Source organism: Anoplophora glabripennis, unplaced genomic scaffold (genome assembly GCF_000390285.2).
Source record: "Anoplophora glabripennis isolate ALB-LARVAE unplaced genomic scaffold, Agla_2.0 scaffold103, whole genome shotgun sequence".
Taxonomy (NCBI): domain Eukaryota; kingdom Metazoa; phylum Arthropoda; class Insecta; order Coleoptera; family Cerambycidae; genus Anoplophora; species Anoplophora glabripennis.
The window spans coordinates 1,150,655-1,174,351 of NW_019416259.1; the positions used below are offsets into that span (position 1 = coordinate 1,150,655).

General features: G+C 35.3%; 6 protein-coding genes and 2 non-coding genes across 12 annotated transcripts; 4 read left to right on the top strand and 4 right to left on the bottom strand.

Annotated features, from left to right (window-relative positions):
- Positions 1-143: 143 nt before the first annotated feature.
- Positions 144-1,424, top strand: LOC108903308 (vacuolar protein sorting-associated protein 37B). Its single transcript, XM_018705435.1, has 3 exons — positions 144-329; positions 379-556; positions 619-1,424. The coding sequence occupies exons 1-3, from the start codon at positions 198-200 to the stop codon at positions 1,026-1,028; spliced, it is 720 nt and encodes a 239-aa protein (XP_018560951.1). The 5' UTR covers positions 144-197; the 3' UTR covers positions 1,029-1,424.
- A 1,417-nt stretch (positions 1,425-2,841) lies between these two features.
- On the bottom strand, positions 2,842-4,032 carry LOC108903315 (dnaJ homolog subfamily C member 30). 2 transcript variants are annotated; one of them, XM_018705445.1, is made up of 3 exons: positions 3,587-4,032; positions 3,148-3,534; positions 2,842-2,966 (listed from the first exon to the last, which is right to left on the bottom strand). In XM_018705445.1, the coding sequence occupies exons 1-2, from the start codon at positions 3,843-3,845 to the stop codon at positions 3,173-3,175; spliced, it is 621 nt and encodes a 206-aa protein (XP_018560961.1). In that variant the 5' UTR covers positions 3,846-4,032; the 3' UTR covers positions 2,842-2,966; positions 3,148-3,172. The 2 variants fall into 2 exon arrangements, with proteins under 2 accessions (XP_018560961.1, XP_018560959.1); XM_018705443.1 differs by lacking the exon at positions 2,842-2,966 and having other exon boundaries at positions 3,106-3,534.
- Positions 4,033-4,425: 393 nt separating this feature from the next.
- On the bottom strand, positions 4,426-6,908 carry LOC108903321 (cell division control protein 45 homolog). Its single transcript, XM_018705451.1, has 9 exons — positions 6,732-6,908; positions 6,224-6,583; positions 5,998-6,174; positions 5,585-5,940; positions 5,332-5,536; positions 5,086-5,280; positions 4,827-5,026; positions 4,696-4,772; positions 4,426-4,643 (listed from the first exon to the last, which is right to left on the bottom strand). Exons 1-9 carry the CDS (start codon positions 6,780-6,782, stop codon positions 4,579-4,581), a joined length of 1,686 nt encoding a protein of 561 aa, XP_018560967.1. The 5' UTR covers positions 6,783-6,908; the 3' UTR covers positions 4,426-4,578.
- A 361-nt stretch (positions 6,909-7,269) lies between these two features.
- LOC108903318 (probable 18S rRNA (guanine-N(7))-methyltransferase) lies at positions 7,270-9,079 on the top strand. The gene is made up of 7 exons (XM_018705448.1): positions 7,270-7,397; positions 7,451-7,488; positions 7,541-7,719; positions 7,770-7,844; positions 7,899-8,017; positions 8,069-8,279; positions 8,848-9,079. Exons 1-7 carry the CDS (start codon positions 7,362-7,364, stop codon positions 9,012-9,014), a joined length of 825 nt encoding a protein of 274 aa, XP_018560964.1. The 5' UTR covers positions 7,270-7,361; the 3' UTR covers positions 9,015-9,079.
- On the top strand, positions 8,706-8,789 carry Trnal-uaa. The gene has a single exon. It is a non-coding gene; the product is annotated as a tRNA-Leu (tRNA).
- Positions 9,080-9,333: 254 nt separating the features above from the next.
- Trnap-cgg lies at positions 9,334-9,405 on the bottom strand. Its single transcript has one exon. It is a non-coding gene; the product is annotated as a tRNA-Pro (tRNA).
- A 14-nt stretch (positions 9,406-9,419) lies between these two features.
- Positions 9,420-10,883, top strand: LOC108903323 (mitochondrial fission process protein 1). 2 transcript variants are annotated; one of them, XM_018705453.1, is made up of 3 exons: positions 9,420-9,684; positions 9,751-9,878; positions 10,036-10,883. In XM_018705453.1, the coding sequence occupies exons 1-3, from the start codon at positions 9,561-9,563 to the stop codon at positions 10,318-10,320; spliced, it is 537 nt and encodes a 178-aa protein (XP_018560969.1). In that variant the 5' UTR covers positions 9,420-9,560; the 3' UTR covers positions 10,321-10,883. The 2 variants fall into 2 exon arrangements, with proteins under 2 accessions (XP_018560969.1, XP_018560968.1); XM_018705452.1 differs by having other exon boundaries at positions 9,420-9,878.
- Positions 10,884-13,411: 2,528 nt separating this feature from the next.
- LOC108903340 (glycogen [starch] synthase) lies at positions 13,412-21,264 on the bottom strand. Of its 3 annotated transcripts, none has more exons than XM_018705480.2 (13): positions 21,146-21,264; positions 20,559-20,719; positions 20,133-20,506; positions 19,883-20,083; positions 19,719-19,827; positions 19,509-19,662; positions 19,337-19,457; positions 19,121-19,287; positions 18,870-19,062; positions 18,643-18,817; positions 14,153-14,364; positions 13,893-14,093; positions 13,412-13,838 (listed from the first exon to the last, which is right to left on the bottom strand). In XM_018705480.2, the coding sequence occupies exons 2-13, from the start codon at positions 20,695-20,697 to the stop codon at positions 13,815-13,817; spliced, it is 2,070 nt and encodes a 689-aa protein (XP_018560996.1). In that variant the 5' UTR covers positions 20,698-20,719; positions 21,146-21,264; the 3' UTR covers positions 13,412-13,814. The 3 variants fall into 3 exon arrangements, with proteins under 3 accessions (XP_018560996.1, XP_018560998.1, XP_023313070.1); XM_018705482.2 differs by having other exon boundaries at positions 20,559-20,734; XM_023457302.1 differs by lacking the exon at positions 21,146-21,264 and having other exon boundaries at positions 20,559-21,049.
- Positions 21,265-23,697: the final 2,433 nt, after the last annotated feature.

The following is a 23,697-nucleotide window of genomic DNA, read 5'->3' on the forward strand; positions in this document are numbered from 1 at the left end:
TGAGTTGGTGTTATTGCTTCATAATTTATTACAGAATCTTTAAACAAATATTTATTAATTTAAGGAATTCAAGAAATTGAGTAGTAGGTAATTTGACTTTTTCGTAATTGTTATGTTGTACTCTTTAGTAGTAGTTCAAATGTCAACTGTCAATTAATTTCCATTTTGTTTTTGGGTCTTTTGTTTACGATAGAAAAATGTCTATAGAAATATTACAAGCGGACTGTAAACGGGCCGTTTCCCAACTGTCGTCTCTAACTAACGACGAATTAGATGAAATTATGAATAACGATGAAAAAATCGAAGAAATCTTGGCTCAACTCGATCAGGTTAGTTCTATTTTGATACTGTGACTCAGACCTAATCTATTAATTTCAGTCGTACTTGAAAGAGATCGAACAGGAGAAGGAGACCCTAATGGCCAGCAACAATTCTATGGCCGAATTTAATTTATCAAAAGAGCCAGAGTTAGTCGAAGGTAGAGAAAAATTGCGACAGTCGACCGAGGAAGGCGAACAACTCACAAAAACTGTAGAGGAGAAAACCAACGAGCTAAGTGAGTTTTGGTTACTTTGGAGTTATAATCTTGTGCTAAAATGATGTACGTTGCATTTATAGGAGAAAAAGGGGGTGACATGTCGTTAGAAACTGCCTTGGCGTTGCTTCAAACAGCCGCTAGTGAGATGGAAGAAGAATCGGACAGCATCGCCAAAAAGTTCTTAGATAAAGAAATCGAATTGGATGATTTTTTAGATGAATTCTTAACAAAACGAGAATTGATGCACATGAGGTTGATAAAAGCAGAAAAACTGTCAAAAATTCTGCAGAGAGACCCGTCACTTAATAATATCTCCAATTATATAAACTCACCCCCTGTTAACATCAATTCCAGCTATTTCCCGGGGGTACCTAATAACATCCCCAGCTCCGTGCCTTACCCCATTGGACCTTCCGCTGTCCCCTACCCTACCGGCCCATTAGGTATGCCCATGCCGCCAACCATGAACTATTTCCAGAATCATTATTAGGGTTAAAATCCTCTGTTACGTTCAGTTACAATATATATTTTCATAAAACATTGAATTTGTTGAATTTCTAGGTTGTCCGAACCTACACAGACCTCAAATTAGATTTAATATATCTTTAATTGTAAGGATTTATGAGAATATGTAACTCGAACAGCTGGTAAACGATTCCACGATTTTTTTACTATAATTTGTTAGCTTTTTGTACATATATTTTCATATTACAAATTTATGTATAGTTATAAAGATAGTTTTCGTGTAACTTTGCATTATCTTGTGATATACAGTGGATAAATTACGGTAAATATTGTTTAAGACATATTATACGTATAATAGTAATAAAACTTGTTGATTTTAATGTAGAGATTAAAAAAAGATAAATATATGTATGCGATATTAGTCTTTTTATAACAGGGTGTTAAATAAGTACATCGGCAAACTTTAAATGATTTTTTGAGTAATTTTCTATGAAAAAAGGTTATATTAATGTCGGACCACTGGTATACGTATTTATACAGTCGGTTGGTTGATAATAGAGTGGTTCAAGGTGTCAATACATAAATTGATGAATGCCAGTCACGGGTTCGATCCCCACCACACATAAGGTCTACTGAATAATAATATGTGGCCCCCTCTCCCGCACAAGTGTACGACTTCTGGGTTTAGCCTATGTTTCATTATTCCGCATTAAGCATCTATAGAGACATTCTAGAGAATGTCAAATTGGTTTTAAATTTCAACACTATTTCGAAAATTATTATAACTTTTCTTTTTCAAGCGCGAGCTCCGCTCTTATATGCAACAGTAAATTTAATCAATTGTTTACTTAAAGTTAAAGGTTTACCCCACACGTACGTTTTTGTTTTATGTTGATATGTTGAATAATGTACGACTACGGCTAATGGGCGCAAAATGTTAAGTAGCTTAGGATCTAAACGATGAAAATTATTATTTTTTTTAAATTGTAGGTAATTGTGCTGGCTAATCTACCGTAATGGAATATTTTATAAATATACGTCTAAAAATTAAAACAACGGTGACATATAAAACTAGAATGACATATAAAATCTTACCAAAACTGCAAAAATGAAGATACTTGAATTTTGCAAATTGCTTTTGGTTTCTGCATATTTACACTATGTGTATACCAAATTTCAAGTGTCAGCAAAGCTTCGAACAAATTTGGCAAAGTTTTGAGTTTCAGATACCGATGAATGTAGAGAAAATAGAAAAAAGTTTTGCTCTCCTGATTTTCGGCTTTAGCGTCATTATTGTATATATATTGAACCATAGTTTTCAAAAGTTTTATCACTTTTTGTTTATAATTAACGTTTTTACAGCAACTTTAAAAAATTGACGTTTTATACCGTTTTTTCAATCTCACGGCTTTGTTATTAAAAATTTCATAAACGGACCACCGCCATTTTGTAGCTCTTTTTATTACGAACAAAATCATGTCCTAAGCATTTTTTGGTACAAAGTCATCCCGCTGTTATTTAAAGAAAACCACTAAAAAAAAAATTTTTCACTATTAAATTGTTAATAACTTTTTTTTCCGATAAAATACTTTGTCAGCAAATTAGCCTGTTATTCTACTCATCATTTAAAGTAGACCTGTGTAGTTATTACTGGGTTATCAAGGTTTGACACTTTGACACAGGCCGAACCTCTACTAACTGGACTATTAAGGTTTACGCTTCGAGTTTGAAAAAAAAAAAAAACAAAATACAAAAAGCGCAACATACATAAATTATTTTGGTGCGCCTCTATAATTAAAAATGTAGCAAATAACACCTCAAAATACACTTGTAATTTTTTATTGCACATTCGTAAGTAACAATGTATTTATAGGTTGCAGTCGCTACTCAATCTTCTACTTTTCCTTGTTGTCAAGATTTCGGAAAGCAGATTTTATTAAATATATAGCGGCAATATCGTAACCTGCAAAGTTCAACTGTAAGTTGCCACAAAACTTAAACGTATTCAGTATATTCTGTATATACACATTTTTATTTAAAAAAATAAATAATCTGTACAAATAGAAATAAAAGTAAAGGAAAACTACAAACAAAACAAAACGTAAAAACAGTATGTAATTTAATTGTCTAAGTTTCAAATTCACCTAATAAACACGACAAAACGTCACGTCAATCCTGGGTTTTCGGTTTTGACGGCCGTAAAGAGAAATAAGAAACCTCGTCGTAATCGGTTTTATCACGGAAAAGATACATACATATAGCAAGTACAAGCCCAAGCACGAAGAGTAATTTTTCCAGCTTGACGTCGTTGAGGTCCTGCTCTCGTTTTTGATTGTGCATTCGCATTCTCCTTTTATACGCCATTTGGCGTTGAAAAGTAGCGCCATAGTGGCTTCTAGACCACTCGTCGTAATCGTATATCGGTGTCCTGCCTGTAGGCGGTGGTGGTCGAGAACGGGTTTCTCTCGACTTGTGAAACTTGTTGGTGCTGTCATCTGTAGTAACGGAGGCAGCCCCGCCAAAGTACAAACCTTAAAGATCAAACAAATCAACTACCAGTAAAGGCTACGGGACTCTTATTACCTTTGTCGTAAAGCTTCCTGGTTTTTGCGTTTCCTAACACCTTGTAAGCTTCTGTTATATCTCTGAATTTCTGCGAGGACTCGGTACTCTGACTTTTGTCCGGGTGATACTGCATTGACAGTTTATAGTAAGCGGTCTTTACTTCACTCTGTGTCGAACTCGAGGGTATACCCAGAGATTCGTAATGGTTCTTTGATTTGCTAGACAAGAAACGGATCTGTTTTTGGGTAAATCGAAAATATGACATCTTGAAATTCATTTTGAGCGTTTTATGTTGCTGTTTAGACCGAGGACGATATGTGATGCGATTAAAAGATAGTTCCGATTACATTGTACGACTTCAGAACTGGAAAATTTTGGAAAATGTAATATTTACTTCTATTATTACATCACATCACACCGTCATATGTTTAATATTCGGTTTTAATATTTTCAGTACTTCAAAAATTGAGGTTAAGTTTTAGTAGTAGATACCATGTCAGTAGTTCAAACGTCTCAAGTCAATACAATTAAATGTAAATCGGACGAAGTATAAAAACATATACTGGGCGATTCTCTTTAAAATATGAAAAAAGTTCGATTCCACTTAATAGAAAATGACATCACTATTGAGTGCGATAGATTACTAATCACCCATTTTGGCAAATAAAAAAAGAATACTTGCAACAACAGATTTACATTTGTATTATTTTCCTTCGCTGGTTGGTGTAAAATATCATAAGAAATGTCAAACATTTTCCACAAGGATTTGGATCATAATCACAACTGATTTATTTTTAGTTATTCCTATTCAGTGGTAATTAACTAAAAAATTTGTCCGTAGTAAAAGCCAGTTAAAAAGTGTTAAAATTTATTAAGGAAAAATAAATTCAATCGTACAATTACGCGTTTTACACAGTAAAAATATATATTTACAAGGGAATGAATAAATAATTGGAAACCATAATTATATACAAATCGATCTGTAGAATTATTTGTACTACTAATAGATATCAACTTAATAAGGCCGTTAGGGCATCGAAAAATCTTGTTCTGTCCTTTACGTGTATCTCGAAATCTAAACAAAAAACTGTTAGTTAAAAAAAGATTAAAATTAAGTAAGTTCTTACAAGACGTATCGAAAAAATCACAACTGGCATCACAGTTTATTCTCTCTGCTGCCTGTGCAAACGCCTTTCCGAAAAAACTGCAACAAAAGTTATATGAGGCGATACAAAAAGATGCAATAATATTTTCTTACTTTTTGGGGGAATTTTCGCAGAGAGGCGGTATTCCAAGTAATATACAAGTGCCTCCATCGATATTCTTGGGTGCTGACAAGACGAGCGGCAAAGTCGAAGCTTTCGACTTCCTGGACATCGCCACGTACGCCTTTAATACAAAATGCGCCAAAAGTAACAAAATATGCGGGTGAGAAAACATATACCAATCCAGACAACCCTGCAGCAAAAAATAACGTACCTGGTGATTTATCGAACACGATAAAGCGTAACACCTACCTCTTGGATGATGTAATAGATGAAGGGTCCCGCTATGATAATCTGCTTCATGTCCAAGGCACTTTGGACCGTTTTAAACAGGGTTTTCATTATTAATTTGGCCCTTTCTATCGCGTTGTCGATCACTTCCTTTTTGTTCCTCGAAAGGCAGTCCAGGGCCAAGTTGAACAGTTCATCGGGGTTTTTACCCCTAGGCTGAAAGAACGCTAATGAGTTACATTAAAAATTCGATAAACGAATACCTACTGATGCTTCCAGAATTGCCAAGAGAGCAAAGACGATATCCGACGCACAATATTTGTTCCTGTAACCGTACTGTAACGTGAACGACACGTATGAGATGTCCTGCAGTCCGTATTTCTCAGACAGCCTCTCGAGTGTACTGTGAAATTCTTTCCTGAGTTGCAAGTCCATCGTTCTGAATGCTTGACGGCTCTGAACTAACGGGAATCTGAAATACGATAAGTTAAATTTTGTATTGTTTCAGTATAAAACCTACCCCATATCCGCCAACAGCTCGTGTAGCCGCTTGTCGCCTTTTAGTGACCACAGTTTTAACTTGACAGCTGTAAACATGGAATATTTAAGGCTAGATTCCACCGTCCAGTGCCTGTAGAGGCACAGCCTCAAGTCTCTCTCGAAAGTAATTTTAAGTGATGTCAAAACGTCAGTATCGCTCGTTTTATTGTGTAACCTAGTAGCGTGGCTCTGTAACGTGCCCATTTCTAGGGTGTATTGGGTGTTTTCAATTTTTCCTAGAAGCATTTGCTCCGTGAGAGCTACGATTGTCAGCCATAGCGACTCTTTATCGTCCCTGTTTAGCTTCCAAGCCAAATCGAACATGTATATTGCACTCTAAAAGAATATTGTATATTAAAATAAAATTCACCTCAATTAAACGTAACAGCTTACGGCTCTCGTATAATAAGTGAACTGAGAATAATCAAACATTAATTTTTTCTTATTGTCTTCCCACAGTCTTTTTTCTCGTCTTTTGTTTATTGCCGCTTCATCCATCCTTCTACGTTTAGCAACTTGGCTCTCTCCATCCTCACTGTCTTCGTCGTCTCCTTCAGTGTCCTCATCGGACTACAAAGCTATCATTTATTAAGCGTCTTAACACATAAATTTACTTTACCTCTTCTCTAAACACGTCATGAAAATCGGGTACCAAAGAATCATCTTCTGGAGACATCAATAATCGAACTTGTGTAATACTGTATATATTGCACAAGTCTGTGGGTTTGTGACTATCCAGAATAAAAAAGATCACGTCGTCTTCCGCTTCCAATTCCTCTACTATGTCTATGGTCCCGCCACAATTTATTAGTATAAAGTACTTCACATCATTGCAATTCTCCCGATAGGCTGTTTTCAAGTCTTCGATACCTCGTATAACGGCTAATGTGTATAGTATGTGCTTGTATTTCAGTAGCGATTGTAAAATTTTACACGTACAGATGCTGTCTATATCATAGTGGATCATAAGAAAAATCCTCTAAAAGGAGAGATTAATAAAATTTTCAAGTGTACACCAATAACTGCATATTGTAATAAAAAAACATCCCCACTTTGTAATAGACCCCCTGCCAATAAACTGTTATGGATTATATAAGAAAAAATATAAAGAATAATTTTTTACGCACCTTTCCTGTTAGAAACTCATAGAAATCAGTTTTTAAATCCTCTATGTACATGTTAAAAATAAATAAAATACTACAACGACATTCTAACCTCTTTTTCGGAACCGCCAAAACCAAAAACCTCAAAACAGCTGAAAAATAAAAACGGTTGTTTGAACTGAAGAAATGTCATACCAATAGAGTAAGATTAATGTCCCTAACTGTGTACTTTCTTCAAGCATTGTGATAAAAGAACCAAAAAGATGAAAATAAAATCTCATTGAAATTATTAAGCTCTCTTTAATAAAAGTATTTTGCAATGAAACAATTATTCCGTCCAAATAAATAATCAGTAACCAAAAACACTCCACATAACACGGTTACACAATACAAAATCCAATCCAAAGCACTATTCAAGTGCTATTAACAATGATTCTTGTAAATTAAACTTTAAACACTGAATAATTAGCTAATATATTAATAAAGTCATTTTTAATTTGAATTATATAAATTCAATGTCGCCAACGTTTAGTTGTAAAGTAAAAATTCCTAGACACACGTGTTTGTTTTGTATTTATTAATTTTTAAGGCTAAGGTCTATTTGCATGTTAAATATTTTTTAATAATAAATAAATGCAATAAACTCTATTAGACATGTCACGACCTGAATATTTAGCTCCACCTGAGATAGTGAGTAACAGGGTGGTGTTTACTATTAACTTTTAAAAATATTTTCTTTCCAGTTCTACAATGAAAATGAGGCGAGAAAATACACCCAGAAGTAAGTAGTGACCATAGTTTTATGTGAGCAGTTATTAAATTTGTGGTCTCAGTTCCAGAATCATTGATATTCAAGTGCAGATGTCGGAACGTGCTATAGAACTACTCGTTTTACCTGAAGATGCTCCTTGTTTCTTATTGGATGTAGGTTGTGGTTCAGGATTAAGCGGTAGCGTTCTGGAAGACCAGGGTCATTTCTGGGTCGGGATGGATATATCCACAGCGATGTTAGGTAACGAGTAACATACCGACAACATTAGTTTATTTAACATTATTTTGCAGACATAGCCGTTGAACGAGAGGTGGAAGGTGACCTTTTGCTGTCAGATATGGGGCAAGGCTGCCCGTTTAGAGCAGGTTAGCCTTTTCCATACCAGTACACGGTTACAACTAAATTCATTTTTTATTCAGGAACTTTTGACGGAGCGATTAGCATATCGGCACTACAATGGCTGTGCAACGCCGACAAATCCTCTCACAAGCCCGTACAGAGGTTGTATAAATTCTTCAGCATGTTGTACGCTTGTTTGGTAAGGCCGGTAGCGTTAAACGGTTGGATGGATTGAAAATTTTTGTTTTAGAGCCGTTCCGCCAGGGCGGTTTTGCAATTTTATCCGGAGAATGGCGATCAGATGGAGTTGTTAACCACCCAGGCCATGAAGGCCGGTTTTTATGGCGGCGTGGTGGTAGACTACCCCAATAGTACCAAAGCTAAAAAATTTTTCCTTGTATTGATGACGGGCGGCAACTTACCGTTGCCTAAAGCTCTGGGAACCGATGAGGATTCTCATGGTAGGTCGTTTTTTTTTTTCAGAGAACACATAAGAAAAACTTATATTTAGTGTTTCCATTTAATATTAATGTTATTTTGGGTTATGACAAATTTTCTGTGTACATTTTTATAGCTACATTAGGAAACCATTACCGCCAAAATTTAAACAGTAAAAATTTCTGTTAATACCTAACAGATGGCGATAGCAAACGCATTAAGTTTCTGGTAATATCTACTAGATGGCAGCAGTTACAAGCGCAAAATAAATAGATTGCGTAGTGTAATATTACTTTATTTCAGAAGTTTTCTTACTTAAAATCTCTATTTAATAATTGCTAATCACGTTCAATAATGATAAAATTTAAATTTTAACATTTTTATTTATTGCGTAAACTAATGCAATATCCAGGGTTGAAATACTGTGCGCTCGAAGTATTCAATTGTAAGTCAGGTTGGCCGAGCGGTCTAAGGCGCCAGATTTAAGCTCTGGTTCTCGAAAGAGAGCGTGGGTTCGAACCCCACACCTGACAAATCTTTTTCCTATTTTTTTTTTGTTTTATTTGCAACCAATTGACGTGCTATTAATAGGTGTGACGTATACCGCAAAAAGGGAGCGTTTGAAGCAGCAAAGGGGGAAATCCTTGAAAAGGGGCAGGAATTGGATTTTGGAGAAGAAAGAAAGGAGGCGGCGACAAGGGAAGGACGTCAGGGCCGACTCGAAATATACGGGGAGGAAAAGAAGCGGCAAGTTCTAAACTTGCCATTTTCCCCGACAAAATTATTTATATGTTTTAAAAATAAAATTCTATGTTTTATGCGACACCTTTATTTTTACGAATAAAGTGGCAAATTGCACACAAGAATAATAAAATTTATTTAACGTAATCGAATTTTTCAAGATTTTCAACATAAGTTGTAGGAAATTCAATATTTTAAAGTTTTAAGATGTGATAGTTTACGAAATCCTGCATGAAATACCATGAAATAAATTTTTTTACTTAAAAAATCTTCAATATTGTTATTACTATATCTGTTTTACAAAAAAATATAGTAATACTAAAAAAAAAATGGGTCGGGCCTGTCCGGGATTTGAACCCGGGACCTCTCGCACCCGAAGCGAGAATCATACCCCTAGACCAACAGGCCAACTGTCTGATGGTTATCAAAGACATCCTAAAAAGTGAGACTATTTATTAACCAATTACCATTTTATACAAATCTACTTTATTATACATTATACAATATTATTAATGCATTCGCACTTCCAGTTGTCATTGGGACGTAAATAAAAGTCGGAATATATGTGCCACACTCCATTTATTGCTTTCTTGGGCAGTTTGAGGTTAACCGTGAAGGGAAGGTTACGTTTTGCCATGGAAGGGAAAGAATTGGATCTGTACAGACAAACACCGGTGAGATATTTAGGTGAGTCTACCTTTAAAAGTAATTGCCAGCCCGCGACGGTGCAAAGACACTTAAATTTGCTTGCAGGATACTCGAATGAAGTTGGTGAGGCATTTAGATCAATAATAGGGAGCAAATGGGTCAATTTTACGTACGCAGTAGCCACTGTTTACGTCCTGGCTGATACCACAGACAAAAGTATTAAATCTTACAAGGTACGGTTACAATGTCTGTTGCATTTGATCATAAACAGTTTAATTTAAATAATAAAACATTTAGTTTTTTTTATGTTTGAAGTTATGTGACTAGTTTCACACCGCCCTATAATACGGGTTGCCTACATTGAGGCGCTGTCATAATTTTCCGTTACAGGTTAATTTGAACGAGAAAAATCATTTAAGGAAAGTTATTTACACCACGACAGATACCCTCGTCTGGCAGATGCTTGCTTCAGTAGCCTTACCTGGATTTACTATAAACAGAGTGTGTGCTTTGTCGAATTTTATACTTAAAACTACCGATAAGCTGCCGAAGAATACGAGAAGGTGGGTGGTTACGGGTATAGGACTTGCTACCATTCCTTTTATCATCAAACCTATAGACGAGTTAGTCGACTATGTGTTAGATAAAAGTATTAGAAAGCTGCAGCCTAAATAGAAATTAGTTCAGGTTTAGGTGCTCTGATTTTGCAGATAAGGTAGGCCTGTGAGATTTAGAAAACGTAAAATTTTTATTTTGCTAATAAGACTATCGGAGTATTATATATTTGTAATAATGAAAAAAAGTGCGATAATAAAATAACTTCTACTGCCAGTCGATGACGTTATGTATTTTTAGCCGCAGTAGTCAGTAGTGATAGAATAGATTCAAAGAATTTATTGTAATATTAGTAGCCTCGTTGAAATAGCGTAATTTTATTGTTGTTATACATATAAATAGTTGAATTTATAATATTGTTACTTATATAAACTTTTAATTTTTTCCTTCCTCAATGACCTTTATGAAAATGTGTTCTTTCGAATAGTTCTAGTTTGATGGAGCGTTGTTTGTCAGTCTGGATATTAGAAATAATATATTTTATAGTCATATTTGTTTTATAATTTTTTATTAATCAATCTTTTTTTTATAACTACAGAATAAAGAACAATGGGTCGAAATTAATTCATCCTGGTAATAGTTCAGAAATGAACGAACATATTTTTTATTTATGTAATACAATTATTAAACTACCTACTTTTTCTGATAAAAGATTGTGATTTCTAACCTGTATCAACCTGTAACTCTTATGCAAGTGAAAATAATTCCAATTTGACAACAATGCATGATGTAATTCCCAATGGGATCTGCACTAAGTATGCCGTTCTACGACTAGTATGCTATGATATCATGTGTCAATTTTGACGTTTACAAAAAAGTATCAAGAAAAAAACAATTTCATTATTTTGTTTTTATATATTAAAAAAAGAAGAACCTTACAAACAAAACATTAGCAACTCCACTTTAATCGCATGAACTACTGAAATCGTTAAATAAGCCCTACAATAACTGTTGAAAATGTCCACAATTTTCTCTAATACATAAATTTACCCTCCGCCAAAAATTAAAGTCTATTCTGCGCAAAAACTGGATCATTTTTTATGACATTGCATTTATTATTTATGCGATTCCATAAATCTGCTTCAGATACAACGGGTGTAAAATAAACAAATTCTTTTAAAGCCCTCTAGAGAAAGAAATCACACTTATTTAGATCTGGTGATCTTGGTGGTCATTTTCTTGACAATTGTGTCTTCGTCCTATCTATCTATTCGGGAACTGCTGGTTCAACGTACATTAGCACTAAAATGCGGTGGAGCATCATCGTGCATGAACCACATTGGACGTCTTAATTTCAAAGGTAAATTCTCGTGTATCTCAGGGAGAATATTTTGTAAAACAAATAAATAATTTTCGCCATTCAGTCGATTTGGTAGAATAATTAGCCCAACTAATGAACGTCCAATTTGAATTTTGAAAATCGCGAGGAATTATTGCTTGCGGATTTTCATCCAAATATTCATGGAAATTATCCAAACTTGTGATTCCTCTTCGAGTGAAACAGGCCTCGTCCATAAAAAAAATCTCATGAAACCTAATACGTTGACGCAAAATGAAATTACAAAAAGTTATGTTATATATTGTTGAATATTTCGGATATGATAAAGTTGAAACAGGTTACGTCTTATAATTCAATGGACCGCGGCATGTGGTATATAAAATTGTGTAGATAATCACCTAGTACTGAAATGAGTGTTATTTTCAATACTTCTTAAAAATTGTACCTCGTTTCGTGCGTTTACTGCATGATTAACACGTTCTCATTGATTGCTCACTAGAAATGATCCAGTCTCTCGAGCTCTCCTCTCAGTAACAGCAAAGCCCGGTGTGTAATCAAACGATCAGGAAATCTTCGGTACTCCTGTACATTTCGTCGACACAAAATTTTACAAAATGATGGAATAGTACGTGCATTGATTGAAATAATCTCAACGGTACATGGTAGTGTGCATCTTTGTAAATGTCTAAAATGACTCAACTTTTAATTATATTAATTAATTTTAAAAATAATAACTTACAAAAAATGTAATGAATTATAAATAGTAAGTTGTTAAACAAAAAAATTGCAAAACATTAATCTAAATTAAGTTTTAGTTTTCTCCACCAAACCTTCCAGTCGAACACATTTTTCCAATCCTCTTCTTAAATTTAAAAATAAATTTACGTAGCCGTTGTGGAGCAAGCTTGTCTTAGCAATAATTCATTAGATCATTCAAATTCTTCGGTCTGTTTTTATAAACTTTTTGTTTTATAAAACCCCAAAAGTCCATAGTTCGAGAAAACTAAAATTTAATTTAGATTGTTTTGCAATTTTTTGTTTAACAACTTATTTATTCAAAATTCATTACCTACATTTTTTGTACATTATTTTTTTTACTATGTCTGCAATTAAGTGTTAAATTTAGTGTATGTAATTTTTCTTTGCGCGATTGGTACTTGTTTTCACTTTCATGGCAATCTTTGACCTGCTTATTATAATTTTTAGTTGTCTGATTTTTCGGAGTTTGGCACCACATAAAAAAACACTCAATAGACATTTGTTGTTCAAATTTGGTATGTGGGTATTTTGATGGGCGTTGAATAGCCTGGTAATATTATATTTTTTATAAAAAAATGCCTAATACCACTTTCTGTAAAAACGACCCTTTTAAAAAAAAAGGCCAGGCTTTTGTTACATCAATAAAATGATTAGTAGAATATAACCTCCCGCCAGGGTACTACTTGTAAAAATTTGGCTTGCGGAAAGTCCACAGCCTTCTCACATTTCCAGAGGTGTTAACCTGAAAAACGGGACACACTGTATATGATGAGACATCGATAAATAAATATTGTTTTTCTTGGAATTTTACTTTATTTTCCCCATTATTAATTTTATGTAATAAATATCCCTATAACCGCACCGCTTGTTGTACTGTTATAATATTTTGCCTACAAAATTCTAAACATTCAAAATTTGGAATAAAATTCAAATTATCTTTTTTAAATTCGACATTGCATATAACTTCTCAACTGTTAACAATCGGATTGGATTCGTAAGGCATATTTGCAACATTTGTTAAGGTGCGCCTTCCCCCAAATTTTTTTACGCTTTCTGTGGGACGTCATTTCGACCGACACACATTCACAGAGATTCGAACAATAAAAATACGGATTTAAAAAGAAAAAAATCTATTTTATGTATACTCTCATACAATTTAACACTATAAGGTGCTCCAAATAAAATAAATGTTAAAGAAATTCGATGTACTCGCCTAAGGATATTTACAATAATAACTTGAGTATCGCTCGTACTTCTAACCTTCATCGACGCGAATGGCAAGAATAACTAGCTCCAGACGTGGATCTAACTTAAATTTAGCAGTCATGGAAGTTTTCACGGAACCACGAGGAATAGTACGAGCGATACTTAAATCGTACACAAATATGGCCCTATCTTTCCACAACAACCTAATAAAATTGAAGATTTCCAACAATTTACATAAACCAATTTTCATTATTGCAATTAAAAGGAGTATTTTTCGGGTATATCAAAACTTGGCCTCTAGGAATTCTCGCTATTGTCTTCTCAATTCTTCCAACTGAAACGTAAACGAAAAAAGTGCAATTGAGTTTTTCGTTTTTCCGAGTCTTACCTCTCCTTCCTCGTCTACCGAGTCGCTCTCGTCGTCGGACCCGTGAACCGAAGCCGCAGGGGTAGTGACCCTACTCGAGCTGGGGGAAGGCGGCTCCGACAAAGGCCTGGGGTACCTCAGGGTGCCTATGCCGTTCTCCATCTCCTCCTTGTAGTCGGGGTAGACCTTGTGCAAGGCTTTCATCCGCGCTTGTCGATAATACTGGAAAAAAACAATTCGAAGTCCGGTTCTGTGCGTGACCAATAGTTATTTCTACTTACAACTCCCAAGTTTCTCCAGTCCAACATGTCGCTCAATCTCTCGGTCCTATTCCTCTGGATGATTCGTTGTCTGCGGTTCAGCCTGGCAAAGTCGTACATGTACTGGGCGAGCTGTTTTATGCTGTCTTCTAGGGATATGTATCTGCGGTCGACGATGTAGATGCCGTACGACATGGGGTCGGATATGTGTTCCTGCATGAAACAGCCGAAACCTAGGAAGGAAATAGGCGCTAAGCACTAATATTTTATACGGGGCAAATAATACCTTAAAAAATTTCTGGCAGCGTTTTCCATGTATATTTTTTGTAATATCTTCGTTATGCATTAGCCGATTTTAACCAAATTTGGTGTGAAGTTAATACATCGGCAACTGCATAATTTGACGATACTTTAGTAGTTTTTCGCTCTAACATTTACACAAACGTAGAAGTGGAAGCGGATTTTTGGATGATTTTGATGATCGAGTTTCAGGAGAATTGCACGTTGATGACAAAAGTACAAACCACACAAGGAAAACGTTTGTTATTAAATTTTAACATTGATTATTTCTGCATGTTAGAAACATTTAAAAAAATTTAAACAGTGCCGTTTGCTGATATCTTACATGAAATTAAAAACAAAGTATCCAAAAGTCACCCTTACCACTAGTTCATTTTCAATGATTGTCCATACTGGTATTTGTTAAAATCTAACAGCAAAAGTTCTTCTCATATGAATTTTTGCGCAAAAATGTTCAAGGAAATTACAAATAGACGTTAAATACAGTTTCCCCTGCAATAACACTACATCAAATTTTATTTAAATCGGCTTAAGCACCACAACTATGTTTAAAAAAATATATCACATCGGAAACGAACTGTGACAGAAAATGATACAAAATATGAGTGTGGTTTATTAACAAAACCTCTAGATTCTTTTTTTTTTTTTCATTCTATTCAGTTTAAAGTTTGAAATACCCAGACTGGAGCCCTCTGTATTTCAAAATGTTTTGGCATAGAGAATCAAAACTGTTACGATAAACCAGATTTGATGACGAGCCTCTTTCTTTTATGGACATTTTTTAAAATTAATATTAGTTATTTTTGTATCTAGAACGCGAAATGGTACTTTGGCGTTCAAGAATTGAAGTTATATCAATTCGGGAACACAAAAGCATTTATATTTGAAATCGTTTGAACCGTGTTTGAATCAAAACGGTTTAGGCGTGGTGACTATCATAACGATAGCAAACTATTAAACAATAAAAATCAGTTGTTTGAAAAAGTAGTGTCAGAATTATTGTAATTCATGTTCTAAGAGTGTTTAATTCAAAACGAGCCCAGGAAGTGAAGACGAGCATTTACCAGGGGAAGATTTGGAAGCGGCACAAACTGCTGTTTCACAATTAATCCTCAAAAAATCATCAAGACAGTACGAGATTGCCTATAACGAATTCAAAGGGTGGTATAGTTCGAAGAAAATTCAAAAAGTGCCAAAGTGGTATTACTGGCATATTTCGTGCATAAAATTAATAAAATTAAACCTTCGACGTTATAATCACTATATTTCATGTTCGAAAGTACACTGAATGCAAAAAAAATTTAAATGTCAGAAAATTTCTGAAACTAATACCATATTTGAAAAGCAAATCAGTTGGATAAAGTTCGAAAAAGTCCAGAATTCAAACGAAAGAGGAAGTTGAGAGATTTTTACAAGAAGCACCTGATAATAGATTTCTGCTAGAAAAGGTAATTCAAATAAATCAATCGATTTAACTAATTTTGTACAACTTTTCAGGTGATTTTAATAACTGGTGTTTGTAGAGCATTGAGAAGAGATGAGCTATTAAAGATAATGATCGTAGACATAGAAGACAAAGAATCAATTATTATTATAAGAATTTCCGATTCCAAAACTCATATTTCGAGCTATTTTGTAATTTCAAATCCAGAATAAATGAAGATATACCATAACTAATGTGCTGTGGCGTTCTAGTCCAGTAGCGGAGACATATACAGGGTGTCCGGAAATTCATGCAACAAAATTTGGTCATAGATTCTTAAGACAAATTCAAGGGACCCGTATTTTTTCTTTTTGCCAACTGGCCCCCTCTTTCGGAGTTACAGCCCCCTGAAGCCCGCCCCCTAAGAATAATCTTTTTTTTATATCTCAGAATCCTGTTGTACGAGAATCACTAAATTTGGTATACAGGGGTTTTATGACATGTGGAATCTGATGGTGCTACGTTTGACGAGAAACCCCCTTAAGACACTTTTTCGTGGCCCCCCTTGTCTTTGGAACCAGAAAAATTTGGTTGTAAATTTGATTTTTTTAAAATTATTAGTTAGCTAGAAAGAAACTTTTTTGTCTCTTAATATTTGTTTCGAAAAACGCAATGGTTTTGAGGAAAATGGCGAATCACGATATGCATTCGATCACATTTTGACATTTTTTTCGAAAACATTGCGTTTTACGAAGAAAGTATAAAGAGACAAAAAATTTCAAAATTTAATGGTTTTCTAGTGGACTGATAATTTTTAAGAAATTTAAATATGTGACCAAATTTTTTTGGCTCGAAAGACAAGGGGGCCCATGAAAAATTGTCTTAAGGGGGTTCCCCACCAAAAAACGTAGCATCTTGAGATTCCACATGTAATAAAACCCCTGTGTACCAAATTTGGTGATTCTCGTACAACAGGGTTCTGAGATATAAAAAAAAAGATTATTCTTAGGGGCGGACTTCAGGGGGCTGTAACTCCGGAAGACGGCAAAAATAAAAAATACGGGTCCCCTAAATTTGTCTTAAGAATCTGTGACCAAATTTTGTTGCATGAATTTCGGGACACCCTGTATAGGCCAACTAATAAAGCGAAAAAGAGGCCGTTTTTGCACTTAAATATTACAGTAAATTTCATGTATTTCCTTTTGAAAAATACTTAGTTAATAAAAACCCAAGTGATTTCTCCAGCAAAATTGTGAACAATTTTTTTAAACAATAAAAACTGCAAAAAAATGAATTTTTTTGGTTTTTATCTCAAAAAATGATGGAATCGTCTCACTCTCAATAGGACTTTTGTAGAGAATAAAGAAACATATAAAATGGTGTTTTGTGCGACTCGATTGGTTCATTTTTGACAGAGAAAATCCGAAAAAACCTCTAAAATAGACCTTTTTTCAAAAATTCATAACTTCGTCAAGTTTGAAGCTGGAAAAACAATATTGCGGAAAATAACAGATATGTGGTTTAATTGTGCGCAAGATGGTGTTTGTCCGATGCATAGTTTTTGCACAATTGCATTATAAACAAATTAGGGTCTTTTTTTGCACAGCGTGGCGAATTATCAAAAATGGTCCGATTTAAATTCTGAAAACGGCATCTGAAAGTAGACAACAAAATCTCCAAATTGTATATCTCGGACTTTCGCTTGGGTGATGGGAAATATGCTAAAAATACCCTTGAAAGTCGCTCGAAACAATCGAAAGTACGCTCGAGTCAGAGTCCTTCGTTCGCTGCTTCCCCCGCTACCGCTACCCGACTCTTCAAGAGAAACCATCTTGCGGACGATTAAACTACATACTATTATGTCATTTTCTGCAAGATTGTTTTTCCAGCTTCAAACTTGACGGAGTTATGAATTTTTGAAAAAAGGTCTATTTTAGAGGTTTTTCCGGATTTTCTCTGTAAAAAATGAAAAACCAAAAAAAATTCCAATTTTTTTTGTAGTTTTTAATGTTTAAAAAAAAATTGTTCACGACTTTGCTGGGGAAATCACTAGGGTTTTCATTTACTAAGTATTTTTCAAAAAGTAATACAGGAAATTTGCTGTAATATTTAAGTGTGCCAAAAAGTCTCTATTGGTTGGCCTAATATTTGTGTGGTAAGTTTATTTTAGACACAAAAAAATTGTGACTCAAAAACTGCCTGTTCTTTTAATAAAGTTGAAGAATCTATAAAACTTTTAAGTAATTATTAATTTGTAGGATTTTATTTTCCTTGTAATGACCCACAGAACGACCACCTGTTTTACGGTTAACACTTAAGAACCACTCTGTAGAAATCTCGCTTTCATTCGTAAAAACGAGCCCAAAACTAAACCTACTTAAAAACTTATTACCGCAAACTTTACGTCCCACACATTTCTATTCCTGCACTAATGCTTTTTGTGACTCAGAAATTCACATGACGCGTCGGGCCAACAATTTTTTTTATGTAATTACCAAAAATAAATATGCATCTATTGTTTCTAGGTGCAGATTTCGGATTTCCTTAATATTCCTGCGGTATTTTAACTTTTACAGTTCGACATTAAAAAAAATTTACATATTATTAGTTTCCCCACAAGTGGGTCACATAACTTTTGCAGGTCACCGAATTCTAGTTCGGCGATTGTGAAAGTCACCTTAAACTTTAAATATTTGCGTAACTTTGACCTTTCTGAAAACATAAATATAAAAATAGTTTTATCTGATTTATACGTTCGCAAAAAAAAAAATGAGTAAGAGTTTAGTACCTGAAAGGTTGGTCGTGACGCTGGGAATACCCATGACGGTGCATTCCGCGGGCGTGTAGCCCCACGGTTCGTAGTAGCTGGGGAAAACGCCCAAATGGCAACCCCTGACGAATTCCTCGTAATCCAACGAGAACAGGGGGTTCGTCGTGCTCAAAAATTCTGGATGGAACACGATCTGAAAAAATTGTCGTTTTGATACGTTCGACGCGTATAAACGAGCGACCTACCTTCACTCTATCGTGGGTGGTGTTAAACAAGTTGCACCTCCGTATCGAGTTTAATACTGGATCGTTCCAATCGTCGACGACGTTGTGCGTCGTTACAGGCGGCAGAGAATCCCTTTGCAGAGAATAGATACACCGTTTGAGACGGATCAACTCTTCCTTCTGCATCAACTCGTTCCCGTCGGGCAGTCGCCCGCTACGACACGTAAAACGATGAATTTCAAGCGACTTTTCACATTTTTTAAACAATTTACCTCAAGCAAATCTCGTACATCCGTTTCCCGATCTTACTCTGGATGTCCCCGATGTTGTCCCGGAGCGACTTCGTTACGGCGTGTCCCCTGAGCGACTCCACGTTGAAATTGTTGGTCTTCGCAGGGAAAATCATGAACGCCACCACCGTTACGTCGGGATGAGTGGACTAAAAACAAAGAATGGAAAAATGTGTCCTCGTGACTCGATTTTCGTACCTTCAAGTAGTGGTTGAGTCTGGCCAAGGCCTCGATGAATACGTCCGCGCCCTTGTTGCCAAACTCGTACCTGCCGGCCGTGAAAAAGTACAACGTCTTGTCCAAGTCGAAGTCGTAATGGCTGGAATTCGAAACGTTTAGCCCGTTACGGTAATGTGTCACACCCGCTTACCCGTAGAAATGCCCCCGTACGAACTCGTGAATTTTTTCCTTGGAAACGGCGTGGAGGTTCTGGAATTCGTGCAATGCGGAGAATTTCTTGACGTTGAGACCGTTCGGCGTAATCACGTCCGGTTTTCGCTTCAGTAAATGCTCTGCCTCGTAACCTGAGAAATTTCAAAGCTCGCGTCTTTAAACAAAACGATTCCTATGCTTATCTTACCTGTAATGTCGGAGACAGTGGTGAAACAGTGGCATAAATGACTGGCTGCCCGTTCCATGCAATATCTGTGGTAGATCTGACGTTTTCCCGCCTCTTCATCTACGTTAAACTAGTAAAAACATACATGTACATCGACGACTAGCAAATAAAATTGTTTCTCGTACCTTATCGAGGTTATTGTAGAAATCCGTGCTGCCCGCGCACAGATATCTCCCCAGCAAAGTAGCGTGTGTCGTGAACACGGTAGCTATGTTAACGTGACGCATACGCAGCACAATCAACCCCACTCCGGCCTGCCACTCGTGGAAATGAGCCAGAACCCTGGCCGGCACGCCGTCTCCAAGTTCTTCCGCTATATTCCTAAACTGAAAACATATTTTTTTGAGCTTGTTGGTACTCGGACGTTCCTCATACCTCTCCTAAGAAATCGGCAACCATGTAACCCAAGATAATGGCGTCGTTTGCCTCGATATCCAAGTGGGGCACGCCGATGTTTGTTTTGTTCCACAGCTCGGACTTGTATTCGTCGAGCTTCCACGCGGCAGAGCCGATATCCATGAGGATTATCTGGGGATTGCCGTCGACCAACCACCTGCCTGTGTGGACTTTGAACCCCTTTTGCCGCAGACAATCCACGGCTTTGTTTAAATTGTCTGAAGACAACGGACATTCTTCCACTTCAGTTCTCGCGTGGTGCTCCTTGTATGGACCTATCAAGCAGTACTGGTCGCCGAGTTCTTCAGTCGACACGAAGGTTTTCGACCGCACCACGGTATAGATTCCCCCCACTAAAAATGTATTTTTAATCATACACGTGAGGAAAAGAATGTTTTATCGTACCTTTGTTGGCGGCTTCCCATGCCACTTCGAAATTCCACCGGTTCTCTTCCTCGGCTGCCATGCCGCGGTCCATGCATGCCGACATGTTACTGTAAGATTCTCCACGGTAGAACCTTCGAGAAGCCCTGTCTCTCGACATACTTAGGCTTTACTGCTGCTGCCTGTGTAAAAATGGACTAAAAAACTAGACGTGTTTAACTAGCACACTATTATCTAAGTTTTTTTTTAGCTAGGCGCACAAACTAATATCTAAATCTATGTCGTAAACACCGAACAGATAAGCCTCTATAAATTATAAACAAATTCTCGATAGAAAACTCGTACGGTCGACGTTGAGGTCACAAAATCCGTATTACGTTGGTAGGATTATTTTTAGTGGTTGTAGTGAATAGAAAAAACAGTATAAATAGAAGCATGTTCGTGAATGAATTTAATTCAGAAAAAATACGAGTCGGCCAGGCAAAATGCCAGTTAGCCGCTGATAACTCGACAGATACGAAAAGGTAGATAAGCGGTTGTAAGAGAAATCGACGGATCCATAGATTTGGTATTAAATGAAAGAATGAGTACGAAAATGTTGCGCTTACCGTATATTTTCAGTCAACTTTTTAAAAAATAAAATACAACTTTCGTCCACTTGAACCTGAACCCAATCCAGAAACTATTCAAAATAATCTAGAACCGATAGAGAAAAAGATGGTAAACATAACGCGTATCTCTCGTAATGAGAAAATAGCGATAAATATATGTTCCGTGTTAGAAAAAAAATGTGGAATTACCTCGTGAAGGTCACCTTCAGTAGACCAGTGGCTTTAAACATTTTTATGTCATGTCAATCTTAATTTTTAAATACTCCAAATATACATTCTCTTGTACTATCTGGCCACATAGATATCATATTTTTAAATAAATAATTCTTTCTTAATTAGTTCCACACAGTCAATTGGATATTTTTGTTAAATTCAAAAACCATTTAACAATTTTTAGGATCACTGGAACAGCCACATCAACTGAACTTTATCGGTTACGATTCTTGTAATACCTGGTGTATTTCTGGTTGCCTACGCTTAGTTTTTGGTCACACTATTTGAATTTGAGATTATAATATACCATACATTCATCGACTTTAAAAATATGTACGTATAATAGAAAGAACCTACATTAATCTCTTAATTCGGAAATGGTCAATTTTTTATAATCATTTGTAGAAAAATAGAGACTATTTTTTATAATAAAGCCAAAATGCGACTAACAGTGCCATCTACTGTCTTGCAATGGAACTATGTTTAAACTCCGCAAATCTTTAATAAATGGCTACAATTATGCGGTAAATTTAAAATGAATAATGAATTATTTATACTGCATTTGTTTTACTTACCTGCGGTCTCGTTTAATTTTATTTAATTGAACGATCGGTATTCAAAATAGTCGAAATGAACTTGGAATAACAAGGCATACACCCTTGTTTTTCACAGCATTCTGTCGATTCAATGTAACAAGGGCTTTTTGTTATATTAACAATAATTACAAATATGGCAGTTTCCCTCTTGGCAAAATGTACTTAAAAATAAGGTGTTAATCAGAGTGCTAATGTATGAGACTTATTTTGAACCAGCAGTTCCCGAATAGATAGATAGGACGAAGAAACAATTGTCCAGAAAATTGGCCGCCAAGATCACCAGATCTGAATAAATGTGATTTCTTTCTCTGGAAGGCTTTAAAAGAATTTGTTTATTTTACACCAGTTGTATCTGAAGCAGATTTATGGAATCGTATAAATAAATGCAATGTCATAAAAAATGATCCTTGCGTAAAGTAGACTTTAATTTGCGGCAAGGATAAAGAGTGACCGCAAAAAACCTATGAGTTTCGCCCGCTTTTTCACAATTCGCATAGAATTAAAAAAATACATAATATTTTTTTGCTCGCAAATTATTTGTCGTAAAAAACTGAAATGAGCATAACTTTTAGTATTTTGAAAATTAAAAAAATCACCCCTATTTAGGCTTGAAAAAATGGCAAAAATGAAGAATTTGAATATTCATATTCAATTCTTCATTTTCATCTTAATTTTTTTACTAGTAATTTCAGACCAAAAACATATTTTTATCTATTTTCTTTAGTTCTCTGCGAATTGTGAAAAAACGGGCAATTTTTACGGTCACTCTTTATGTATTAGAGAAAATGGGAGGCCATTTTCAAGTTATTGTAGCATTGTTTAACGATATCAGTAGTTTTGTTTGTAGGGGTCTTTTTTTTTCAATATGTTAAAAACAAAATAAAGAATCTAACTAATTTAATGAATTGCTTTTTCTTGATACTTTTTTGTCGTCAAAAATGACTCCTGAAATCATAGCCTACTAGTCGTGAAACCGCATACTTTTTTGTCCAATTCAGTTTGTAATGACGCCGTTTCACAAAATCCCGATTTTCTCAAAAAGCGTTATTTTTTCGAACAATTTGTAAGATTTTTTATATTAAAATTCGTGTAATACTGGTAAAACTATTCAATAATTAGCATACTGATAATAAAAGCGATATCATTGGTCTTATATTTTTACCAATTAAAGATAACAATAAACGTAAATCGTGTACCAAATTTGGATGCTCTATTGCTAGGCATCGCTGAAATATTATTTTTTAAAATTTAATACTTACCTTCAGAGGCCAATATCTCTTCGACGGTACATCCAAGAATAAAAAAAAAGTTACACAACAAATCGGCATATTTTAAGATCTTCCACACGTACCTGATCTATTTCAGTAGTTCTGTTATGAAACACCCTGTATATAGGAATCCAGAAAAAATTGCCTATCTTTCTAAACCATAGCCAACTACGATTCGCAATAAAAAAACACTAATTTCGTCAAACGATTTCAGGCCGAAAAGAATACTGCACTTTTTTTTTTATTTAATCCCGTCCACATACAGAGATGGTTGAAAATGTCAAGAAAATTAATATCACCCTGTAGTTTGAAAACTAAAAACTAATATCAAATATCGATTCCGACATTCACTGGAATTTATTTCAAAAATTGATCTTGCGTAGTCGGCTGTTTCTTCTATTTCCTTCAAATTTAACTCACCCTGTACATTAGGGAACGTGTCCCCGCCGCACCGCATTAAAACTCGTTTTCT

Excerpts from the sequence above, each read along its gene's own strand:
- LOC108903315 (XM_018705445.1), bottom strand. The coding sequence starts at position 3,845 with ATGAATTTCAAGATGTCATATTTTCGATTTACCCAAAAACAGATCCGT. Across the intron at positions 3,535-3,586 it reads CAGGAAGCTTTACGACAAAG|GTTTGTACTTTGGCGGGGCT; the intron begins GTAATAAGAGTC and ends TTGATCTTTAAG.
- LOC108903323 (XM_018705452.1), top strand. The coding sequence starts at position 9,561 with ATGTGCCACACTCCATTTATTGCTTTCTTGGGCAGTTTGAGGTTAACC. Across the intron at positions 9,879-10,035 it reads AAAGTATTAAATCTTACAAG|GTTAATTTGAACGAGAAAAA; the intron begins GTACGGTTACAA and ends TTTCCGTTACAG.
- LOC108903308 (XM_018705435.1), top strand. The coding sequence starts at position 198 with ATGTCTATAGAAATATTACAAGCGGACTGTAAACGGGCCGTTTCCCAA. Across the intron at positions 330-378 it reads TCTTGGCTCAACTCGATCAG|TCGTACTTGAAAGAGATCGA; the intron begins GTTAGTTCTATT and ends TATTAATTTCAG. Across the intron at positions 557-618 it reads GGAGAAAACCAACGAGCTAA|GAGAAAAAGGGGGTGACATG; the intron begins GTGAGTTTTGGT and ends TTGCATTTATAG.
- LOC108903318 (XM_018705448.1), top strand. The coding sequence starts at position 7,362 with ATGTCACGACCTGAATATTTAGCTCCACCTGAGATA. Across the intron at positions 7,398-7,450 it reads ATTTAGCTCCACCTGAGATA|TTCTACAATGAAAATGAGGC; the intron begins GTGAGTAACAGG and ends TTTTCTTTCCAG. Across the intron at positions 8,018-8,068 it reads GCATGTTGTACGCTTGTTTG|AGCCGTTCCGCCAGGGCGGT; the intron begins GTAAGGCCGGTA and ends TTTTTGTTTTAG.
- LOC108903340 (XM_018705480.2), bottom strand. The coding sequence starts at position 20,697 with ATGTCGAGAGACAGGGCTTCTCGAAGGTTCTACCGTGGAGAATCTTAC. Across the intron at positions 19,458-19,508 it reads GTACGGGGGCATTTCTACGG|CCATTACGACTTCGACTTGG; the intron begins GTAAGCGGGTGT and ends TTCGAATTCCAG. Across the intron at positions 14,094-14,152 it reads ACTGGAGAAACTTGGGAGTT|TATTATCGACAAGCGCGGAT; the intron begins GTAAGTAGAAAT and ends GTTTTTTTCCAG.
- LOC108903321 (XM_018705451.1), bottom strand. The coding sequence starts at position 6,782 with ATGTACATAGAGGATTTAAAAACTGATTTCTATGAGTTTCTAACAGGA. Across the intron at positions 5,941-5,997 it reads TCACTTATTATACGAGAGCC|AGTGCAATATACATGTTCGA; the intron begins GTAAGCTGTTAC and ends ATATTCTTTTAG. Across the intron at positions 5,027-5,085 it reads TCTATTACATCATCCAAGAG|GGTTGTCTGGATTGGTATAT; the intron begins GTAGGTGTTACG and ends TTTTTGCTGCAG.